Below are 22,758 nucleotides of genomic sequence, written 5' to 3'. Positions count from 1 at the left end.
CACTTACACACCCTCCAATGGGACTGCTTTTGTGTTAAGTCTTACTCAAACAATCTTACTTTGTAGTCAGTGCACCCGCTCACCCTTCAGTCTGTCTGGCTCTTTTCTCCTCTGTTTGGCTGAGCACTGTCCACTCTTTGCCAATGGAGACTGCTGACTCTGGAGTTCACTGGGCTTTTCATGCCAGAGGAAGCTGCTTATGTGGTCAGAGTGAGTGGTGAGCCTGGTGTCAGTAGATTCAGGGCCTTGGTCCGCTTTTCAATAGAGCTATTATGCTAACATGTGGGTGCTCTCGCTGTAGCCCCTACACCATGCAACATGACTGTGCTAACATTAACTAAGCAGCTGAAGTGATGTGGTAAATGTAAAGCCTTCCTACCATGATGATATTTAACAACTGATTTGTTTAGGAAGCATGGCCTGCATTGTGCTGCAATATAGGTCAATGTAGGTGTCATCCCAGTTAGACTTAACTTGTGTAAAATGTCATTTATCCACAGAGCTGTACATGAATGTTACGAAGAGGATCCCTGTGCTGCACCTGAGCAACAATTAATCCTCCAAGCAAAAACCCCGTATCCCACAGGTCCCCGCTTCTCTCTGCTGGTCCCTGCAGGTGTGGGCGTGACTCCTGTCACACTGGCAGAGGGGGCGGGGCAGGAGGTGTTGCCAGGTGGGGGACCAAGGCTGCACCTGCCTGCCTTCTCCATCCACCTCCGTCCAAATTTGACCCACTTGATCTGCAGCTCCCGCAGGCAGCGGGCTGAGAGTGATCCAGCCGAGGGCCTCGAGTGTGCGTCGTCCAGGTTGCCACATTGCAGAGCAGCACTGACGGGGCTCTGCCAAGTGGCGCTGGCTGGTTGAAGAGCAGAGCATGTTGAGTGGCTGTGGTTGCCATGGAGCAGCAGGATAAGAAGCAGGTGAGTTTGGTTGCTTAGTTCAGCATCTGCCTGTCCTACATAACTGTCCCAGAGGTGGAGAGTTGTTTACTGAACAGATATGGCACCAGGGAGTCCTTAGCTGTGTTGCAATGTCTATTACCATGAGGTTCATGATTATTTTGTGGTACTCCTCTGGGGAAAATGTACTTAATTTCTGAAAGAGCACACAAAGAAATCTGTATTTATTGCTCAAAAGCCCCTGTGTGGGACTCGGGGCTGTCTCAGATAAGTGTTGACAATCATGAGTGTAGAGCTTGAACAATTAGTCAATTAATTGATTAGTAGATTGAAAGGGAAAGATCAATTAATTGTTTCAGTAATTTTTCAAGGAAAAATGGTGAAATAGTTATTCATTTCAGTTTTTTCTCAGCTGTTTTTCTTTGTCATATTTTGTGTCAAATTGAATATCTTAAGGCCTTGGACTAAGGTCAAGTTTAGTTTGAGTTTGTTTAGTTGGTTTTAGTATGTTGAAGACCCCTCGGGCTCTGAGTTTTGAATGCCATTTTTTCACTAGTTTCAGCATTTCATAGGTTAACTGATTAATTGAGAAAATAATCCTCAGATGAATCGATAATGAAACTAATTGTCAGTTGCAGCTCTACATGAGACGAGATCACACTGTAAAACATACACGCAGGCGTTTTAGAGGACTGAAGATGAAAGACGAGCATCATAAGAAACACAGTATCAGGAGTTTTTGTCCAAATTGTTTGACTGCCTGTGCAACTCATGTCTACAACCAGCCAGAAACAGAATCTGGTATGAAATTACACCACGTCAGTGACCTGCAATGAACCTGCAATATTGCTGTTGTCTGTGAAATGGAGCTGCCAGCAGGGAATTTGAAATCTAGTCATGTTGAAGGTTTGAAAAGCATCAGCTACAATCTGAAATGAAGTCTCCATATAGTGTCAGAAAAATTCATCCTTTTTGGTTGTGCAAAGAGTTTTAGAAAGGCTCTTCATAGTGCCATAGCACTTAGATTGTTTAACCTGGAAACTATGATGCGGTAAAGACACACTTAAATAATAATTCAGATTGTTTTTTACTATTATTGATGTTTTTGTTTTTATTGAATGAGTGACAGGAAATGAGAGGAGAGTGAGAGGGCAATGACATGCAACTCAGGTTTCTGATGGGAGACCTTTGCGGTTTATGATCTGTGCCTCAACCCCTGACCACCACCAGTTTTTTTGCATCGTACATCCTAATTTTGTAGGTTTGGCCAAAGTTCAAATAATTAATGGTCATCATTACTTATCAGGTTAATTGCTGACATCTGGTAATGCGTCAACTTCGCTGTAAAGTCAGATGTGCAAGAAACGCCAACAGTTAGACATCAGTTTTAAACAGGAAAATGTGCAGTCAGGTTATCTAAACTGCTTTATTTAGTGGTAAAACTGACAGTGAGCGTGCACCTGCTGTGTGGGTAATCATCCCTCATTGCAAAGGAAAACTGTGGGCTTCCAACTATGGCAAAGATCTCAGTATGCTTCAAGCAAACTAGGTTATAAGACCACATCTGAAGGCGAAGTGTTTGTAGCTGTTCTGAATCCCCACATTCAAAACCGGTGCACATAGTCTGCCATCGTAGGGAGGGGCGAGATACAAGGAATTGTTCAAATGGCCATAATGGTGCACATTTTTTGAAGGTATTCATGGTGCTGCACTCTGTTTTACATGCAAAAAATAACAGAAGTAGCTGTATAAAGACTGAAAACAGAGAGTTTGAGATATTCAGCCCTCCCTCCTTTCACACCTCCACATACCTGGACAATCACTTCATACAGTGGACGTGGATGTTAGATCAGACCCAGCCCCTTGATTCCACTACAGAAACAAGCTTTCAGATTGTAAGAGCACTTTGTCTGAAGCACGCCGTAATGGGTGATCATTTTATTGTCAGCTGTTTTACTGTTCTGACATTTTTTTCTAAAATCTGTCTGATTGTTGTTAGTAAGCACAATGTTTTCATAACCGATAACATTTTAATGAAGCAGCATATATTTTAATAATGCATACAGTAAAATGTACTAAATCAGCAGCAGCAAAGGATATTTTGAAGAGCTACTCTGCACTTTTAGTATCTTTTTTGGTCCACATTGTTAAATACAACATCAATTTTTATTCACATTCTGACATATTCACATGAACTCTCATTGGCATTGATCATTTTCAGTTATTTCAGTTAAACCTGAGTGAAGGGTCAAAAAGTCAAACCTCTTTAGTTAAACATAGATGTGTAGGAGAGACATTTCACAACCGAACGCTGCTGGGTCAACAAAACACATGCAGGAACGGAAACATGGCTGCCACTCACCTGTTGCTTAACATGCTCAGAGAATAGCTTTTAACCTCTTCTATCTCGGTGCTCTCACCTATGTGCTGTGTTCCCTAATCATTAACTCATAACAGTACAGTCAGAAGCAGGCCCTCATTCTGAAGGAAGTATAGAGGCAGAGTCGACTTTTCATTTTACACATTTGAACTGCATGATTGATTTAGTGAACATGTCAGTGGTATGATGGTTATATAATACATGGTGAATGTGTTAGTAAGACTATCTGTGTTTGTAAGGGTGTTAGAGAGAAGACTCCAGCTGAGTGAGCCACTGTATCCACAGTTTGAACCGCTCTTATAACTCCCAATTCACCAGTTGTGATACACAGAAATGGTGTTACAATTCTAATGGTGTCTGCTTGTTGCATTGTGATTGTGAAAGCTGTGTATACTCCTCGCTTCCATCAAATCACCCCTTTTTTTGCTCTTAATGACAAACTGAAATTTTAATTCTACTCACTTCTTGTCTCAGGCAACATCAACTTAAATGCTACTTTATCTGTTAAAGCTGGTATTGATCACTCGGCAGTTGTTTCGATCGTCTTAATTGTTCACGTCACTCTTCAAGCGAAAAGATCAGATATCTCAAATTATTCTGTTGTCATATTTTTGTTGCCTTCTCGTACAATAAATTGAATATCTTTGGGTTTTAGTCTGCTCATCAGTGGGTTGATTTTTTGCCTGGTTGTTGGCTTAATTCAGAATCGTATTTCCTGTTCATATCGTGATGCTGTGGTTGTGGTTTCAACTGTATCAACCAATTGTCTTAATATTTTTTGTTGCCATCCTCTCTACGAACACAAATCCCGGCATCACTGAAAAAAATGCTTGTTGGAAAGTGTGTAAAATAGCCTAACCAGGGCTATACAGGGCAGGTTGGCATTGTTCCTCTCATCAAAAGAGCCCTACGCCCCCCCGTAGCCAGGGTTTTGTTGCTCAGCGTCCCAGCCAGCTGCTGAACTGGGTTGAACTGAATGAGGTCCGGCTCATGCCAGAGAGGCAGCCAGACTTGGTGTTTTTGAATTAAAGTCCAGCTGGCAGCGTGCACCGAGGCTGGGCTCTGTTGTCTGCTGCCCAGTGACGAGGGAAATTTGGGTGAGGTTTCGCAGCATCTCCAGGTCTCTCCTAACTGCAGACATGAGCAGGCTCCCTCTCCAGCTAGGACTCAATTCACATCTCGAGAACTGGTTTCTGAAATGTAACGATTCTCGTCACGTAGCACAGCTGTCGTTAGACGCTGCCCTTGTAGCCCAGCAGCAGTGATACAGATTTTAGCGAAGCAGAGCAGAGCAGGGCCGTAATGGTATTGAAGATGCGAGAAAAGATCTGGCTCAGGAAGAAGAGCAGCGTAAGTTGTCTCTTGCTTGTTTGTGTCAGTCAGTTTGTTGCCTGTTTGTGTGAATGGCAGTCTCAGTCAGATACACTGTAGTGAAGGCATGTCTTTCAGAGGCAGTAGTAGTGTTTGCGTTGGTATAATGCTCTTGATTTGTTGGTGGTCATCCAAGGTTAATCTAGATCCTTCTCAGGACGTAGGCGTGCTCTGCTTTACGAAGGCAGTTTAGGCTCCTTGTGTCTCTGCGTGTTTACGTCTGTCTGGAGGATTTTTGTTGAGGCTTTGTTACTCTGGGAAAACGGGGAGATATTTATAGCCTGGCTGTGTGGGATGTAGAGCTTGAAAGCTGAACCCTGTGTGTATGTGTGTGTGTGTGTGTGTGAGCTTTCATATTTGTGTATGTCTTTCTGTTGGTGCATGTGCAGGCCTTTAGAGACACACACATCCTCACAGTGACATGGGGAGTGGGAAAGGTTGCTTTCCCATTAATATTAGACTTGGCTGTTTCCCTTCCTCTATTGTAAACACATTCTTTTCTTTTTTATGCAGCTATTTTGTTTAAGCATGGACTAAGCTGCATAATATTAAGAAATGATCATAATTTGTTGGACATTGTGAAGGCAATGGGATACTGTGAGTGAAACAGCTACTTGATGAATCAGTTAGTCAGTTTAGAGAAAATTAACCGACAACCATTTTAAAATGCCAAACACACTCTTCTCAATAGAATTTGTAGCTTTTCTCTGTTTAATATGTTGTTAATCTGCTGCAGCTGTTAGGCCAGATTGATGGTTTTCCATTGATGGATTCCTGAGTAATTAAAGTTACATATCTATAGGCAAATTGATATATGGCAGGCATGTCAAACTCATTCCATAAAGGGCCGCGTGGCTGCAGGTTTTCGTTCCAACCAAGGAGGAGCACACCTGGCTGGAATCAATTAATCAGCTGATCTCAGTCTTCAGCTGATAACTAAGTGATCCCTTGATGTTGATTGGTTGGCCTGGTGTGCTCCTCCCTGGTTGGAACAAATACCTGCAGCCACACGGCCCTTTATGGAATGAGTTTGACATGCCTGATATATGGGGTCTTGTGAAAGCTGATTGTTGAGCACCCAGACAAGCATTAGCAAATTTGCTCATGCAGCTAATCCATTTCAGCATGTTTCAAGCTGTAATGGCTTTGCGATGGTCTTTCTCATCACTAGCGCGTCCCCAACAAAAGAATAATCTGTTTTCTGTTTCTCTTGGAAAGTACATCACTGTGCATCTACTTCTGTTTTCTTGACAGTCTTGGTGAGTTGTATTTCGTTTTGTCGCGTTTGAATTAAGTGTGTTTTACGATGATAAAATCAATGTTTCTGTGAATGGAGTCTGGTGGCTTTGGTGAGAGTGATATAACAGCTGTTTCTGGTTGAGTGAAAAGCATCTTACCCTTTAGCAAAAAGGTATGTCTGCACGGATCCTTTCCATGATGTTGACACTTATTATAACTATCTGAGCCTGTCAGTGGCAAAAACAAACACTTCTAGTGGAAGTACCCTGATGGATTGATGGATAGATATAATCCTGAGATCACCAGACGCTCTCCACTCATTGACTGCACCTCAGAGCCCAAATGTCTGTAGAGAACATGTTGATTTACTGCTACAACACCAGGGGTTTCAACAGTCCTTTAAAAGCACTGAATTCAGTTTCCTCAAAAGAAAGAGGTTCAATCATTTTTGGAGTAGCCATGAGACCGGCAGCAAATACTGATACTGCTGCCAGCTACATTAGCTCCGAGGCTCATCAGCTCAGAGTGCTCATATGTCAAAATCTTTAAGTAATTTCTTACTTTTAATTGGTTAATGAATTGGTATCCAACCTTGCATTTTATGCTGCCTAGTGCATATTGTATCGATGTGCAAGGTTACGTTACTTTAATTAATTATACCATTGGAAATTATATTGTGCCAGTTGTGCAAGGATGCCTTGTGTCAGGGGCCCAGGGCATAGATCAATGATGTTAAAATGTTACTGAAGTTATTATCATAAATTATAAAAACAAATAATTTGTTAAGTCTTCAAAGACTGATGGCTGTATTTAGCAAAGCTGTAGGAATGGTGAAGAAAGGGGTGTTGTCTGTGTTGTTGCAGGTGGAGGATGCTGTGACTCTGGGCCTGTCGACTGGCCAGGCTCTAGTGAAGCTCCGGGACCAGCTCAGCAGCCTGCTGGAGCAACACCAAAGAGGCGCACGCAGACGAGCCTCTGCACAGGTACACATGCACGTTTAGACATGCACACTTTTATCAGTGCCCTTTTATTAAGTACAGTCACTCCTGAAACTTCAGTCCTCATCCTGAACTTTAATGGTGTTTATTGTAAACTGAACTGTAAAGCCAAATCAGCAAAGTCAGGACTGGTAAGATTTGAATTATGTCATCATTGCATCCTTGTGACGATGTTTAGTCCTTGTAATTTGGAAAACACAAGAACACAAGACACACAGAAAGCTATGTGTTCTGCATGGCCTTGATCCATCCACTAATAGCAGCACAGTTCCTTGATCAGTCCTTAAATCCATGTCACATGTTCGATGCCTTACATAACACCCTGCACAGTGTTTTTCTTATGACTTGTTGTTTTCTCATGTTTTCATAGGAACAGTGGGTGAATAGCTTTCTTTACCATGGCAACCGTCACTCCTGTCTCCATTGGCCAGGAGCAGCCCTCACTCTACTGGCGGTGCTGGGACTCCTCTGTTGCCATGGCAGCCAACCAGAGGGCAGGTAGGTGAACTGTCCTGTTCTGGAACATCTGTGATACTGTGCATGTGCCATCAGCAAAGATGTTACAGGCCTTTGTGCATCCATTTTTTATTTATTTATTAGAACTATTATTTACATTTGTCTTTTTTCACCTATATGTTTTATTCAGATTAACATTTGTTTTTGTTTTTTTTTCCACTTTGCCTTTTCCCACATCGTCTTTGTCAGTCATCAGATTATCCGTCTACCGCTGGGTTGTCTGCGATATGCATGAGAAATTACAGTCGTCTATGATCATAGTTGCCTATGATTGTTGTGTGTTTGTGTGTGTGTGTCACCGTCAACAGCATGACGCTTCTTGATCTCCCCCTGGACTCGTTCGCTACTTCATCCAGATCAGATTCAGAAGGCTTGCACAGCCATACAGTTCTATGTGGGCGCTGGCATTTTTCGGTGTTAATCTGGTGCGGTTCACGTGCTGCTGTGTATGGTTATGGTTACTTGTGCATAAAAACAGCCAGATTCTATCCTTCCAGTTTCCAGCGGATCTTCTTTATTGCTTGTTTGTGGACCTGGGAAGTGCTGTACCATTTCACAAGATTTGTAACAGTGCCTCCTACAGTATAACACTGAAAACGCAGATTGCTGGAATATTTCCTCAGCGGTGGCAAAAGTGTTTAATTCTCTCAAATAAAAAGAACAAGCTGAGAAGGTTCCTCTGTTCCTCTCTCAGTTTGGCCAGTTTTGCTCATCTACTTGTCCACTTAATTCCGTTATTCTCCTGAAAAATTATCAGCATGTTCAACATGAACAGAAGTGAGAAATGATGACTAATCAGCAGCTACACAAACACCAGCTGTTGTTGTGTTGCTGTGTGCCAAGGACATCTACACTTGCCTGGACTGTTCTTCTCTCTCAAACACGATTTAATTAAACAAGTATACTAACTGGCCACTTAAAACACTCATGTGGTTTGAATTTAGATGCATTTGCTATAATTGTAGACGTGATGGTTTCTCAGCGGGCATCACTTAAAATTCCTGTTAGAAATGTTTTTTGTAGCTTTAAATGAACCCTCTTTTATCAAGCAGTACATGATATGTTAAAGACTGAATTCCTGATTTTCACTTCCACAGTTCTGGTATAGAGCTGATGAATGCCGCAGCTCTTCTTCTCCTCTTCCTGCTTAACCTGCTGCTGGTTGGACGTCAGGAGAGGCTGAAGAGGAGTGAGATGGTCCGTCGCCTCAATTGCATCATCACACAGCTCAGCGGTGAGTCAGGCTTGTTGACTGACCACTGGAAATATGTTTGGAAGGATTTGTACTTCCTGTACAAGATAATCTCTGTTTACTAATTATTCTGTTCTCTTAGTTACTCTTCCTCACTTGACAACTCATTTGTGGTGATTTCTAGAATGAAATTTGTTGCAACTTCCTTGCTGGTCTGTGGTTTGTTAGTTGACTTGTCAAATTTAGCATCATGGGTCCACAGTACTGTGGAATGGGGCTAATCGTCCAGTGACTGGCCAACAAACTAACTTCCAGTTGTCACTTGATTTCATCATGGTTTTCTAGTGTTTCTTCCTTTAATACTGATTTTACTGCTTTATTTCTCAGTACTGCCATAAAAACAATTCTGTCTAACTTTTTAATTAAACACTTTTTTAAAATATAGATTGCAGGAGGCATTTAGTCTGTAGGTTTGGTAAGCGTTAGGATTTAATCAAGACCACTACACTACTATTACAAATACTGCATATTTTGACTAACTTCTGATTAATATGCAAGAAAAAAAATGCCATTAACATAATCATTAACCTAAATGACGTATGATTTAGCAGGCACCATCGTGAGAGGTAGGAGGCATTGACCTTGTCAAATTTTAAAATATTTTGCTAATTAGGCTTAACTGTCGCATTCAATTAGCTTTAACTTTTAGCTTGTTCATAATAAGTCAGTTAGCCTAATAAGCTCCATATTTTGTGGCTGTTCAACATACTTGTATTGTCTCTATTACTGAAGAATTTTGTTGCACTTATTGCATGAATGCAATGATCAGTGTTGTCTTATAACCACACTTTAGACAGTTTAACGGTGTGCACTAGGTTCACACTCAATTAAAGAACCTAAAGACACAACATTTTTCAAATTAAATACAGATCCTCATTCAGAACCAGGTTTCAGGAGGGCTTTCCTGTGCTGACAAGATTAGCAACTTAAGTACTGATATCTAGTACCAAACTACAGTCTATTTTTGATCCACTGTTGGACCTTGTATGGTAATGAATTTAGAGATCCAGCCTTAGGCAGGGGATGTTAAAATGAATGTAAGCCTGCCCATTTAGTGAAATGGTTGACTGTCAGATTCAGTATCAACTCTAGGGATGTCTGGGGTTGATCTGTACTAGTGGTGTTGTGGCTGATCAAGGCATTTTTGAATTGACTGACATCAACGAGATTAGACTGACGGCAGCTATTACACAGCTCTGGATGCACCAGCTGTCAAAAATGGCCCGCTGCTCTCTGTTTACTCTGGAACGTTTTCTTCATGCATAGTGTTGGAAGCAAGTGAACCATGGAGCAGCACAAACAAATAAACACCAGTCACCAGCACCCTCACTCAAGTCAGTTTTCAATCTTATGCACTGAATGTTCGGACAGAGTGACAATACTAGACTGTCACATGCTGTATCTAAAACACTGAACAGATTTTGACAGAGCTGAGAGATGATGCATCTCACGACAGCAGTGTGCATTTCCAAAATGACACTGACAACTGACTTACTGACAGTTGTGAGAGGAACTGAATCATTTATAGGCCATAGTAATTATGAAATCGTCACCATATTCATGCTTGTCATCCTCCCCTCTTCCTCTCTCACCCTGCACCTCACTTTCTCTGCCTGTTACTCCAGACTATCTGTCAGGGTGTGTGGGTGAAGTCCGGTGGTCTCCATCTCTATACCCTGATCTGTACACACCCACGTCCCCATCGTGGTCCCTTCACTGGACCTACCGCGACTCCCAGTTGGTTAACCTGCCTGTCAGCCTGCTGGTGGAAGGAGACGTCATTGCTCTGAGACCTGGCCAAGAGGCGTTTGCATCCCTGAGAGGCATTAAGGTAAGTGTGTGTGTAGGTACACATATATGTCTTGATGTGTGTGTGACTACGTTTACACTTGTTTTAAGATGCAGAGGAAGTCAAATTCTGTACATGAGAAAAAGTTTTGTATTGCATGAAGTGAGTTTGCTTCCTCCACAGCTAATATAAGCCTAGACTGTGTCTGGCACAATGTCAATACACCTCTTATATTCAGCATTAGTATTACACCATTTTTAAATATATCATTTAAATTTCACTTGTTTTCTATCCCTAAATGTATACTGGCCTGACTGAGTTGACTTTTTATTTATGAAATATGAATGCTGGAAATAAAAGTCCTAAAACACATCCATGTTCCAACACTCATGATCCTGCATAGCCTCTAACAGTCGCCATACTGGCGGACAGAAAACGTGCTATTCTCAGTCCTTCTACCAAGTAAATAATTCATACTGACTGCTGAGGTAAATAGTTACCTATGAAACAGTCTTGTCAAAGAAAATTTCCACTAAGCCAGGCAGTCTAATGATGTAAAAAAATAACTGCACAATCAAAAAAGAAAACCCAGAGTTAAACATAATACATTTCTATAATGTTTCAGTAGACATTACAGCAATATATGGACATCAGCAGATATCAGCAGAGTGCTGTGGAGGGTTAGATACAGCAGAGGGGGTCACAAGTGAACTGTAGACATTGAGAAATACCATTTGTGTTTGCAAAGTATGTACTACAATGAGTCTGGAAACGCAGGCCACCATGAAGTTGCTGTTATATTTTCAATTTAGAAAAGAACTAAACAGAATCAGGTCAAGGTACAATGTGTAAGATATGGCCAGAATTTTAGTTAAAAACATTAAATAAATGAACTCACATTATCAAAACAATGTGAAGAAGTAACAGTAACAGAGATATCTTACAGGTGTTCTTAGCTTTTTTAGTCAAAAAAGGAAATATTCTTACACCTATTTTCCTTATTGAACAGAAAATACAGCTGCACACCTTCTGAATTCAAGTTTCTCTCTTTTACTGAACTAAGACGAGCTTAATGGCCACGAGTTTTACTTCTTGTAAAACACATTATGTTCCCTGTCATCAAACTTTCTTCCTTCTGTCTTCGAGGCTGTGTTTGGCCCCAATCCAGCCGTGTTCACTGGGAGGCTGTTGAGTCAGGCCCTGTTGCCCGCAGTGTAAACACCAACAATCCCCCGGTGCTCTGAACTGTCGGTCGGTGCAGACTTCCGTCAGCTAATAGGGCCTCCAGCTGCACGGCCAACTGAGCTAACAAGCTAAGCCTACAGCAGAGAGTATAGTGAGCAGCAGGTAGTACGCTGCTCCTGTTTGTTTGGGGCAACCTTCAAATGTGGCCAGTTCTTGCACATTGTACCTTTAAGCCTTCTTTCACACAAGATGCTCTATATCATCATCACAGATCGCAGAATTGCAAGTTGCAATACTGAACAGCGTGTTTGTCCACTATCTTTGTCACTTAAGCCGTGTTGTGTCCATGTGAAGCCTACAGCAGCAGGATGTGGTGTTGGCTGTGTAGCTGCATTGATGCTAATTAAGAAACAGAGGGGCCTCATTGTGTGGGATCAACCTGAGCACATACTTATACGGAAGTCTCTCATATGATTTCTTGAGTCTGCAGGGTACAAGCATCACATTCATATATTTCCCTTATTGTGCCATGTGATCTGTCTAGCTCTTTATCAGTTAATAAATTGATGAGTGTAAATTGAGTGTATTGCTTCTGCTCTTTAATCAGGTGCTTGCTGTTAGATAGTGACGTAGATGCAGGAGTGGTACAGGCTGCTCTACGTCATTGCAGTGAGGATGTGGGTTCCTCCCAACACATACTTGATTTAATTAGACTAGATCAAAACAGCTCCATGTATAAGCAAGTTCTGTCATCCCAGACCCTCCAAACACCCTAAACCATAATCTCCAATCTCCAATAAGACACTATGAGACACATAAGGCACATCACTTAGCACAGAGCGGCCCACTAAACTGAATTATGTCACCAGCGTAATCTTGTTTTCTCTCCTCAGGATGATGAGCACATTGTGTTGGAGCCAGGAGATTTATTCCCCCCATTCTCCCCTCCTCCTTCTCCACGGGCCAATGAGAAGAGAGGACCCCAGAGCCCCCAGCAACACCGTCTCTTCAGAGTGGTGCGGACCCCCGTGCTGGACATAGTCAGGTAGGGAACTTGCCACCATTGTGCCTTGTGTTGAGGGATGTAGTGTAGTTATTTACGAGGGCAAGTGATTTTTCAAAAAGATTATTTTTCTCCTCCCTTAAGCAATTATATCTGTCTCCCACAGTGGATCAGGCCTTTACATTAAGTTTTTTTTTTACATTTCACTTCTGCTACAGGGATGGAAGGTTTTGTAGCTCGAGTATAAGACGTGTAAAAGGCATGTGACTGGCAAAGGACATTAATGTTGCTGAAAGGGAAGAATCCAAACCTCAACAAGAAATGTTTTAAGACAAACATTTTCTTTATTATACATTCTAAACAAATTTCATCACTGCAGCTAGTTTACATGCAGGAAGAAAAATGAATGTACTTTGAAGCTAATGACATAGAGTAGGCTGCTTAAAATATTATAATATAGTAATAATACATTTTATTTATATAGCACAATTCATGCATAAAATGCAACACACAGTGCATAAAAGCAAATAATAACACGTGATAAAACAATGAAAACACATAACTAAATTAAAATAAAGTAGAATTAAAACACCTGGATAAGACAAAATAAAACTTATTCCTGTTACTATCCACACAGAGTAAAGCATTATGGTATGAAATGCCCACATTTTTAATTGAAACAAGCGGCCTGTATCATATAAACATGTGTGGAATTTGCAACAAACCACATTAGTTGAGAATTCAGTGAGTCATGATGATTGTAATGGCGGATAGACCTCCTTCCTCGTGGCTTGCCTGTACCAATATGGCGGCCTCCCCCGAGGAATTGTGAGAACTGGTGTTGGATGTATGGACTCTATGCAGCCGGCGACATGATTTTTAAGCACATGACAGATTACAACTATATAAAAAATAGCCCCAGGTCATTAATTCACCTCCCACACAAACAGCACACAAACCCTCACCTCACACAAACAAGCCGCTCTGGCTATGTCCACACTAATATGGTTTTTAATGTAAAAGATCTCCATCCAGACAGTGTTGTAGCACCGTTTCAGACTGCTTTTTTGTAGCATGTAGCACATATGTGTTGCACTGTTCAGCTCTGTGTAGCGCAGACCACGACTGGCTAACACCTTCAAGGTTTGTTCGACATCTGGTTTGCCTACAGGGTTTACAAAGATAGCCAGAGAGTGTATGTTGATATTAACCCCTTTCAATAATTTCACTTGTCTGTCCTGTTTTATTTATACACCTTAGTCATAAAAAGTTTTCTCACTGGAAGGGAGTGCTACATAATTTAATCAAAAGATATTTCCTATGCACATAGATCGACTCAGTTAAGGCACTCAACAGCAATACCTACGTGTTATCAGCACCTTATGAGGAAGACAGAAAAGCAGTTTATTGAATAATAACGAATAATAAACTTTATTCATAGAGCACTTATCAAAGCAAAGAACAAAGTGCTTCACAGAGGAAAAAATGAAATAAATCAATAATAAAATACATTAAGGGCAAAGTTAACAATAATAAGCAAGAAATTGAAAAACAAAAAATTAAAAACCAATAAAATAAACAGGCGGCTGGGAAAAACCCAGCTGCTTTCCGAAAAAAATACGTTATTAGAAGAGACTTTAATGCATTAACTTTAGTAGAATTTATGTGTTTGTTCCTTGTCTTTTTTTTTTTTTCAACAGGAACAGTTTGGAGTTGGCGTTGGCCCGGCCAATCACAGTGCTGGATAATGAGAGGTTCACAGTGCAGTCAGTTATCACCAAGCTAGTCTGTCCTGTTGTACTGGTGAGCAGTTCATTTTTCTAAATTGTCTCTGCAAAGTATTTTGGATCACTTAGTCCAGGGGTCGGGAACCAATGGTTCGCGAGCCAGATGTGGCTCTTTTGACGGCCGCATCTGGCTCGCAGACAAATCCTTTGCGCACGCGCGAGCCAGCGACTAGAAAGCCGGTTCGCAGTCATTTCAGTGAGAAAGTGGCAAACATACATGTCGTTGTGTCTATCTATTTATCTATCTATCCATCAGTCACAAAGGCAACGCAGACGAGGCAACGCAGATCGTAGTGACAGGCACTGTTTAAGTGAGGCTGCCGTATTTTGCTGTCGAAAATAGCGGTCGATGTGCGCATGCGCAAAGGGGCGCACTACGGCTTGTCGTTAATCCCACTGTCAGCTAACTAATTTTTGACACGCTTCTGAGAAGATGGCTAAAAGAAAAAAAGACGACTTGTATCGTACTTTTCTGCAGGAATGGACAGAGGAATTTGCCTTTGTGGAGAAAGCTGGTTCTGTGGTGTGTCTAATATGCAATGATAAAATTGCATCTATGAAGCGGTCAAATATAAAGCGGCACGTCGACACACACCATGCTGCATTTGCATCGAAATATCCTACTTGTATTTTTAGTTTTAAACATATTGTATGGCTCTCCTGGAATTTCATTCAAAAATATGTGGTGTTCATGGCTCTCTCAGCCAAAAAGGTTCCCGACCCCTGACTTAGTCTCTACTTCAAACCACGTCATTGGTATCTTTTTGTTCTCTCCCTTCAGGTGGCGTTCCTGCTAGTGAACACTGTCCGCTATTTTTGTGATGCACCCAGCCTCACCCCCGCCTGCTACAATTTTTTTCAACTTCAGGTATAATCATTCAAAACTATAAACGCCTTGCTAACAAAGACCGAAGCGGATGCAGTCTTTTCAAGTTTCGAGTTCAGACAGTGTTCATTTCTGAGTCAAACGTTGCGTCGTGTGTTGGAAATAAACATTGTGACTGTATTTGCAGTTGATGGGTGTTCTGCCCATCTTGCCCTTGCTCTTCCCTGTCATGTGGGTGCTGCTGAATGCCTTCGGAGAGGCCCGGGTCCTCGCTGAGTTCAGCCGAGCATCACCAGCTGGTCTGGTGAGGGACGCGCGCGCACACACACACACACACACACACACACACACAGTTATAACTTTGTGATGTGCACTGGCAGAAAAGACAGCTTTAGTTACTAACATGGAGGATTGTGTTCTATGTTTTTACTCATACCTACATACACACACACACACACGCACACACACTGAAGGTTAGACTGATATCTTGATTTGATTCCACAAGGTTGACACCAACCTGACATGTGCTGTATTAAAAGTGTGATAATTAATTGCGTATTAAACTTATAAATTTCTGAATGTTATGTAGGTGGCCTATGGAAAGGCCTTAATCTGCATTACATGTCCACTGGCTGTATTTCAGCAACTTAGTGCAGAGTATTTACAGAGGAGGACTTGCAGTATTCAGCTTTTTCTTGGTTTGTTTTCTTCCTTTTCCGTGTTTTTGTTTCTCCAGTTGTGAATGAAAGGTAGAGGTCACTGAGGATAATTATTTGTACATTGTAACATAACGTATTATTTTCATAAATATAATAGTTTTATTGCCACTTCGAGTGATGCTAACCTTGCATTGATAAAATGACTATGTGGTAAAATATAGGTTTTCAGCTTTAAGGATGTTTAAAGGCATTAACATTCATATTGGGTGAACAGTGTTAGATATTTTTGGTACACAGTCCCCTAATTTTAGGAATGCTTCCAAATAATGGTCCTAAGCTTTAGGGGCAAACTTGACAGCCCAAGTCAGTCACCTGATTTCAGTTCAATTGCAGGTCCCTTGACTTAAACTCAGAATGGTCAAAATCAGTGCAACAGGGGCCAACATGGCTGGTTCCAGTAAATCCCATAATGCATCTCAGCAACATCTTTCATTGGAACATCCCTGCCTGGTAAACGCCCACATCCAAGTCTGCAACTAAAATAATGATAATCATAACAAATATGATGAATTTATCTAAGTTTATTTCATTCCTACAATCACGTTGGTCCACTAAAACTGGGTGCTCTGTGTTAAATAGACATAACAGTTTTAATAACAGTTCCTCCACTGTTCAGTCATGTGGATGTGACACACCAAGACAAGACAGTCTTTGGAATGTTGGTGAGTCTCAGTGGCCAACCATCGGCCATAGTTTTTAGTCTTCCTTTCACTCAAAGTCTTTGGGCTGGAGTACAGAGAGGACAGACTAAATGCTTACTGACTGCACAATACACTTGATTTCCAAACTGCCTTTGGTACCATCAATTAGGAACATTGATAGTGATCTTAAAACCTATATCAGTCTAACCTGAACACACACACATACACATGTTCGAACACACACACACACACACAGAGGAGACGCAGCCAGGGTCTCCCTCTGTGTTTTAACTAGACTCTTCTCTTGCCCCAGCTTGCTAAGTTCTCTGAGGACACTCTAAGCAGCTACACGGAAGTGGTTTCCTCCCAGGTATAACCTCTCGCTGTCTCGCTGTCCCCCCTCTCCTCCTCCACTCGCTTGGCTCCCAACTCCACCTGAACCCGCCTGTCTTCACTCGCTGTCCTCGCCCTTTGCTACTCCCTCTCTGGAACCCACGTACACAGCCTCTCGCTCCCTCCCCCTCAATCTCATTACATCTTTGATTTCGTCACCGTGGAAATCTTAATGGACATCTTTTGATTCAGATCACCTCTCAGACTCTCCATGTGTTCACTGCCCTTTTTTATTTTGCTTTAATTTGAGCACTTTGTTTTCTGTTTTTAATCCATCTTGCACGACGTGTTATTGTCTCTCCTTTGACTCTTTTATTTTGGTCACTCTTCATCCGTGGATTATCAGTCAACACGTCTTGACCGAGCACCTCTGGATGTAAGTTTGCGCTCAGATGCCTCCAGTCATCTTTGACATGTTGTCTCAACAGTCAGTTCTGTCTCTTTAACATCATTTTCTCACCTCATGGATCCAAATCTGTTCGCACAACCTCTCACAGATCCTGACCAAACTCAATCATTGTCCTCATTGTTGCCGGGCTGTAGTCCTCAAGGGAAAACAAAGCAAATCAGTAGTCACCAGTCGATTGCCACCGATCTGATTTTCTGAAACCATCAGTGTTTTGTCTCTGGCTTTGGTTTTGCTCGAGATGAATACATATCAAGTGTTAAATATATGGAAGAGATCATCCTGAGAGGGACTTTCACTCGAATCTATGCCTGACCTCCACCTCTGCTTGTCTGCCTGCACTGCATGACTGGAAATCAGCCCCAATGTGGCCCTATGCTGTCAATTCTTTAGGGTTGCCTCTCCTTGTGTCCTTCCTTATCTCCTTTGGAATCGCAGTGAAAATATTTTTGGCCGCAACATCAAATGCTGATTAAAAAAAAAATCTGTATTTGGCAGATTATCCTATTAAAATGCTAGTATTGGGAATACTTTTGTTTGGAACAAATTTTGATCTTAACAAACTTTGTCCCTGCTGGACACTGACTGGACTCTGTGTGTGAGCCAATCACATCCAACATGCTCCTTATTGTTGCCTGTTGCACTACTCATGGTCGTGGTGTACTTAACATTCCTCTCCATTGTCCTGATGGTTTATTTACCTTATTTGTAACATAAGTTGCAGTCAGTTCAAATGAATTACAGCCTTGAGTGATTGGGGAATACTACAGTGGGGTATTGCTGTATGATTTACGGTGATGATTTTAGCTACTCTTCCTGGCCTCATGTATGTACATTAGGGATATAACTGAAGACAAATCACTTGTTTGGATATAAACATGCAATGTGCTCTTAACAGATACTAATATTTGTGCAGTAATGTTGTTTTTTCCACCCTGATACAATGAGCCTCAAACGTCACACACATACTGGCAGAATCAGCAGGAATTTTAAGGACACTCCTTAAAACTGCATATATACTGTATATCCGTTTTTACTGTACAAATATAACTGTTGGATAGTTACAGCAGTTTTCTGTTACACCCCTAATGTACCAGCCCTTGGCCAGAGAGCCAGAGAGTTCATTTTGGATGCTGCCTGATAAAGAGAGGAGGCAAGGAAGGGCAAGTGATTGTATTCGGTTAGTCCCTTGCTGAACCGGTCATCATGGATTCCATCCAAAAGAGTCAAAGTCTGCATGGATGTTTTTTTTGGAGCACTCACAAAATGCTGCGGCTTGCACTAGGCTTCACCTCCTCGCCTCGTGCCACTAGCATTGTAGTATAGAAGCTTTGTCCTGTTTCTTTCTTTGTAACCCAATCACAGAGCCGATTAAGATTTATTTGTTTTTATAGCTGCTTTGGTGCTTTTACTATGCAGAGCTGTTCAATCAATTTGCTTCTTCCTTGTTAATGAAAGCTCGTTTTTCAAAGTTCCCATTTTGATAGCTGTATCACTTTATTTATGACAGTCATATGTCGTATTAATCATATACTTTTGAATTCTGTTTTGGTCATTTGTATGTATTGACACTTATCCCCATCCTCTAGTATGTAGTAGAAGCAGCTCTCTAACTTAATCTGTATGTATGTGCCTGTGTGTGCACACGCGTGTGTGTGTGTTCATTTGTGTGCAGGAGATGCTGCGTTGTGTGTGGAGACACCTGGTTGGCGTCATGAAGGGAGAGTCTCCGACACTCTGTTATACTTCCAGCCTTTTGCACACTCTGGGATCTGTCACTGTGAGTATTACAGAGCGAGATGATTTGGAAAAGATATGTAATTACAATTGCAATTGTGACTATTTTCTATAATTGTGGCTCCAGAGCTGATAAAATAAAAAGGTTTTCTTCAAGCCTGGTATCTAGAGAAAAGTTAGCTCTCCGTAAACTTACGGTAGCTAGCTTTCTGTAGAAAAAAGTTCACGTTTTGATGTATAGAAATTGAAAAGAAAAGTCCTTCTATCAGCAGTTAGATCTGTGGATTGGTTTGGCACAAGAAAATATTTAAATTTCTAATCATTTTCATGAAATTAAACTCTATGTTTTGCCTATTGTCATTTAATGTATTTACAATCTGTAATTACCTCTCTATATAATACAATCCTGATTCCAAAAAAAGTTGGAATAAAAATAAATAAACAGAATGTGATCATTTTCTAATCCTTTTTGACATTTACTCAATTGAAAAAAAAGTCAATATATTTAATGTTTGACCTCATCAGCCTCATTGATTTTTGTAAATATCTGCTTATTCTGAATTTGATGCAGCAACATGTGTCAAACAAGTTGAAACAGGAGCAACTAAAGACTGGGAAAGATGTGAACACTCCAAAAACACCTGTTTGGATCATTCCACAGGTAAACAGGTTGATTGGTAACAGCTGATAGCATCATGATTGGCTATGAAAGGAGCATCCTGGAAAGACTCAGTGGTTCACAGCGAGGAGCAGGTTTGACACTATGTGAACACATGAAGGCTATTACTACATGGGCTCAGAAACTCTTGGTAAAGCTGTTGTTGGTAAACAGTTCATTTGCAAACTATTCAATTCTCTGTTCATTTATGTTTTATACAGTGTCCCAACTTTTTTGGAACTGGTCTTGTAGTTAACATTGTTCCTGTGCTGGATTCATATTGCCTTTACATACATGAGACATTCAGCATTACTGTTTACTATTTGCTCAGATGTGTAAGAGCTGCGTGAAGTTACTGCTCATGGTAACACAACATTTCCTTTCGCTGCTAGTTTGCATTAAAAATGTTCAGCTGGTGAAACACATGGTGGCTTTTATGGAGAAGCAGTCCTCCTGTTGTGTGGAAAAAAACTCGCAGCATGTAGAATCAGATGAAGGTTGTAATCACTGACTGACTTCTTTATTAACGCAGCTGCACTGTTAAGTAACTTTGCTGTAGTATTAAACTGCACTTGGTGCCATGACTGAAATTAGGGATCACAATTTTCAGGAGTAAAAAAGCTTTATATAAATTAACATACCTACATTCATGTACTTGGTGCATTTGTGTGTGTAAGCTGTAAATGTTTTCTGTGTATGTAGGTGCTGTGTTGTGTGGACAAGCAGGGTATCCTGTCGTGGCCTAACCCCAGTCCAGAGACTGTGCTGTTCTTCAGTGGACGGGTGGAGCCTCCTCACAACAGCCAGGATGATCTCAGAGATGACCTGTCCGTTAACTCCTACTGCCGAATGGAGACAGATGATGACAGGGATGAGGTGTGTGTGTGTGTGTGTGTGTGTGTGTGTGTGTGTGTGTGTGTGTGTGTGTGTGTGTGTGTGTGTGTTTTCTCAGGCAGTTTTCAGCCTCATTAGCAGTCTGGCTATAATGATTGTTACTTTTGTTTGAAAAATGTACAAAGTAATATGAGATGTGGTATGTTTTAAATGAAACTGAAATTTGGCTATTCATCACTTGATAATGTACAGTGTTGTATCCACTCCTGACTACTTGTGACCACTGTACAGGCCCAGGAGGTGGAGGCTCTGCTCTGTCTACCAGCAGAATCCTCCATCCAGCAGGGGGAGGGTCCCGAGCCCAGTGAGACATCACACGACACCGCTCGCTCGTCTGACAATATCCGGCTCCTGCGCTCCTGCCAGTCCGCGCACACTCGCACCAAACACCACTCTGGATCTAACGTGAGCTTCAGCCATGACACTGAGGGAGGCGAGGACGAGCAGGCCCAGGTAAATACTGGATCTGAGATCTGAGGCGTTTGCAGTAGTTAGGAAAGTTGGGAAGATTTGATTTGACTTCACAGTTTATGCTGCGCTGTGATGTTTTTTCATTATGTGTTCAGGACTTTGCGATGGGCTGCCCGGAGGCGGAGGCCGAGGACTTTGTGTGCGACTACCACCTTGAGATGCTGAGCCTGTCCCAGGACCAGCAGAACCCAGCTAGCATCCAGTTCGACGACCTCTCCTGGCAGTGCCACCTGCCCTCCCTGAAGCCACTCGGCCTCAACATCATGCTGAACCTCTGCAATGCCAGTGTCACCGAGCGGCTCTGCCGCTTCTCCGACCACCTGTCCAACCTGGCTCTGCAGGAGAGCCACGGCACCGTGCTGCCGGTCTACGTCCCCTGGGGGCTCTGTGAGCTCTCCAGGCTCATAGGTGAGCATGGAACGATGGTCCTTTTAAGGCTGCTTGTACATCTCGACAGTTTTGAACAGCCTTTTCATATCCTGACCTGGTTTGCCCCTTAGTTTGTTTGTTTTTTCTGTTGGGTCACATGAGAACACAGAAATCACACAGATCTTATTCAGATGGTCTGGTGCTGTGATTTCAACCTTGAGGTTTTCTTCAGAGGAAAAACCTGATCTGACAGTCATCCCACTCAGCATGAATAATAGATTAAGTTTTACCCAAGAAGAAAGTCCTTTCCTAGGCTGAATGTCTGATCCAGGGAAAAGTGCACTGCTAGCATCAGTGTGGAGTCTCTGCTACAGCTAACTATAATAATTATAGTAAACAGTAAGCAGTGAATATGTAATGTGTAAATATGCAAATCAACTCAACTAAATTGTGAATTCTGCTGTATTAAAAAGCATTTTTACACATGATGTCAAATTCAAGAAGACTATTCACCAGTGGGGGCTCTTTCTTCATCAGGCCCTTCATCATCGAGGTTACCTCAGGTTGGCTCTGTGACTTAATGTTAATTTCAATCAAACAAAGCTCCTGGATTGATGTAAAAGACTTTAGCACTACATTAAATGACTTGTTAAGATCTGACAACAACTGTTGGCTTTTCTGTGTGTGTGCGTGCGCATGTGTGCGTGTGCGTGTGTGTGCCTGTGCGTGTGTGTGTATCAGGGTTCACTCCTGGTGCCAGGGAGCTGTTTAAACAGGAGAACCACCTGGCTCTGTACCAGCTGCCGTCTGGAGAGAAGACCAAGGAGATCACCTCCCGTCGTCTTCATTACTTCACCAAACGCCAGCCTCCCATCTCCCACCTTATCTCCCTGTTCGTACGAGACTCCTCCTCCAGTGAGTCCACACACACACTTTAACAATCATATGCACGGACTCTTTTTTTTCTTGTATGTACTTGTTGCACTTAGCTGTGTTAATTGTCCGTCTTTCTCTTCCTTTTGCCCAAATAGCCGAGTAAGTTTAAAGAGAATTGTTTTTTTATTTCATTTATTGACCGTCTGACTGTCTTTCATGACCTCTGACACTTGTAGATAACGTCCAGATGCTGTCACATGGCACGGCCGACCTCATCCTGGAGGCCTGCACTGACTTCTGGGATGGAACAGATATCTATCCCCTCTCAGGCTCAGACAGGTACAGTCTC

General features: G+C 41.9%; 1 protein-coding gene across 4 annotated transcripts in view; it reads left to right on the top strand.

Annotated features, from left to right (window-relative positions):
- Positions 1-22,758, top strand: part of tmem94 (transmembrane protein 94) — a 36,176-nt gene that overhangs the window by 1,409 nt on the left and 12,009 nt on the right. The window contains exons 2-18 of one of the 4 annotated variants that reach the window (XM_041962524.1): positions 501-920; positions 6,753-6,872; positions 7,258-7,385; positions 8,501-8,637; positions 10,281-10,486; positions 12,523-12,674; positions 14,333-14,435; positions 15,201-15,287; positions 15,433-15,549; positions 16,919-16,975; positions 17,345-17,374; positions 19,080-19,184; positions 20,502-20,675; positions 20,925-21,146; positions 21,260-21,572; positions 22,275-22,448; positions 22,646-22,748. In XM_041962524.1, coding sequence (XP_041818458.1) covers positions 897-920; positions 6,753-6,872; positions 7,258-7,385; positions 8,501-8,637; positions 10,281-10,486; positions 12,523-12,674; positions 14,333-14,435; positions 15,201-15,287; positions 15,433-15,549; positions 16,919-16,975; positions 17,345-17,374; positions 19,080-19,184; positions 20,502-20,675; positions 20,925-21,146; positions 21,260-21,572; positions 22,275-22,448; positions 22,646-22,748 — 2,252 coding nt within the window. In that variant the 5' untranslated portion in view covers positions 501-896. The remainder of the gene's footprint in view (positions 1-500; positions 921-6,752; positions 6,873-7,257; positions 7,386-8,500; positions 8,638-10,280; positions 10,487-12,522; positions 12,675-14,332; positions 14,436-15,200; positions 15,288-15,432; positions 15,550-16,918; positions 16,976-17,344; positions 17,375-19,079; positions 19,185-20,501; positions 20,676-20,924; positions 21,147-21,259; positions 21,573-22,274; positions 22,449-22,645; positions 22,749-22,758) is intronic. The other 3 variants (XM_041962526.1, XM_041962525.1, XM_041962527.1) reach the window with 3 other exon arrangements.

This window comes from Chelmon rostratus, chromosome 21 (assembly GCF_017976325.1).
Source record: "Chelmon rostratus isolate fCheRos1 chromosome 21, fCheRos1.pri, whole genome shotgun sequence".
Classification (NCBI taxonomy): domain Eukaryota; kingdom Metazoa; phylum Chordata; class Actinopteri; order Chaetodontiformes; family Chaetodontidae; genus Chelmon; species Chelmon rostratus.
Note: the sequence above shows the minus strand (reverse complement) of the source record. Positions and strands in the feature narration are given on the sequence as shown.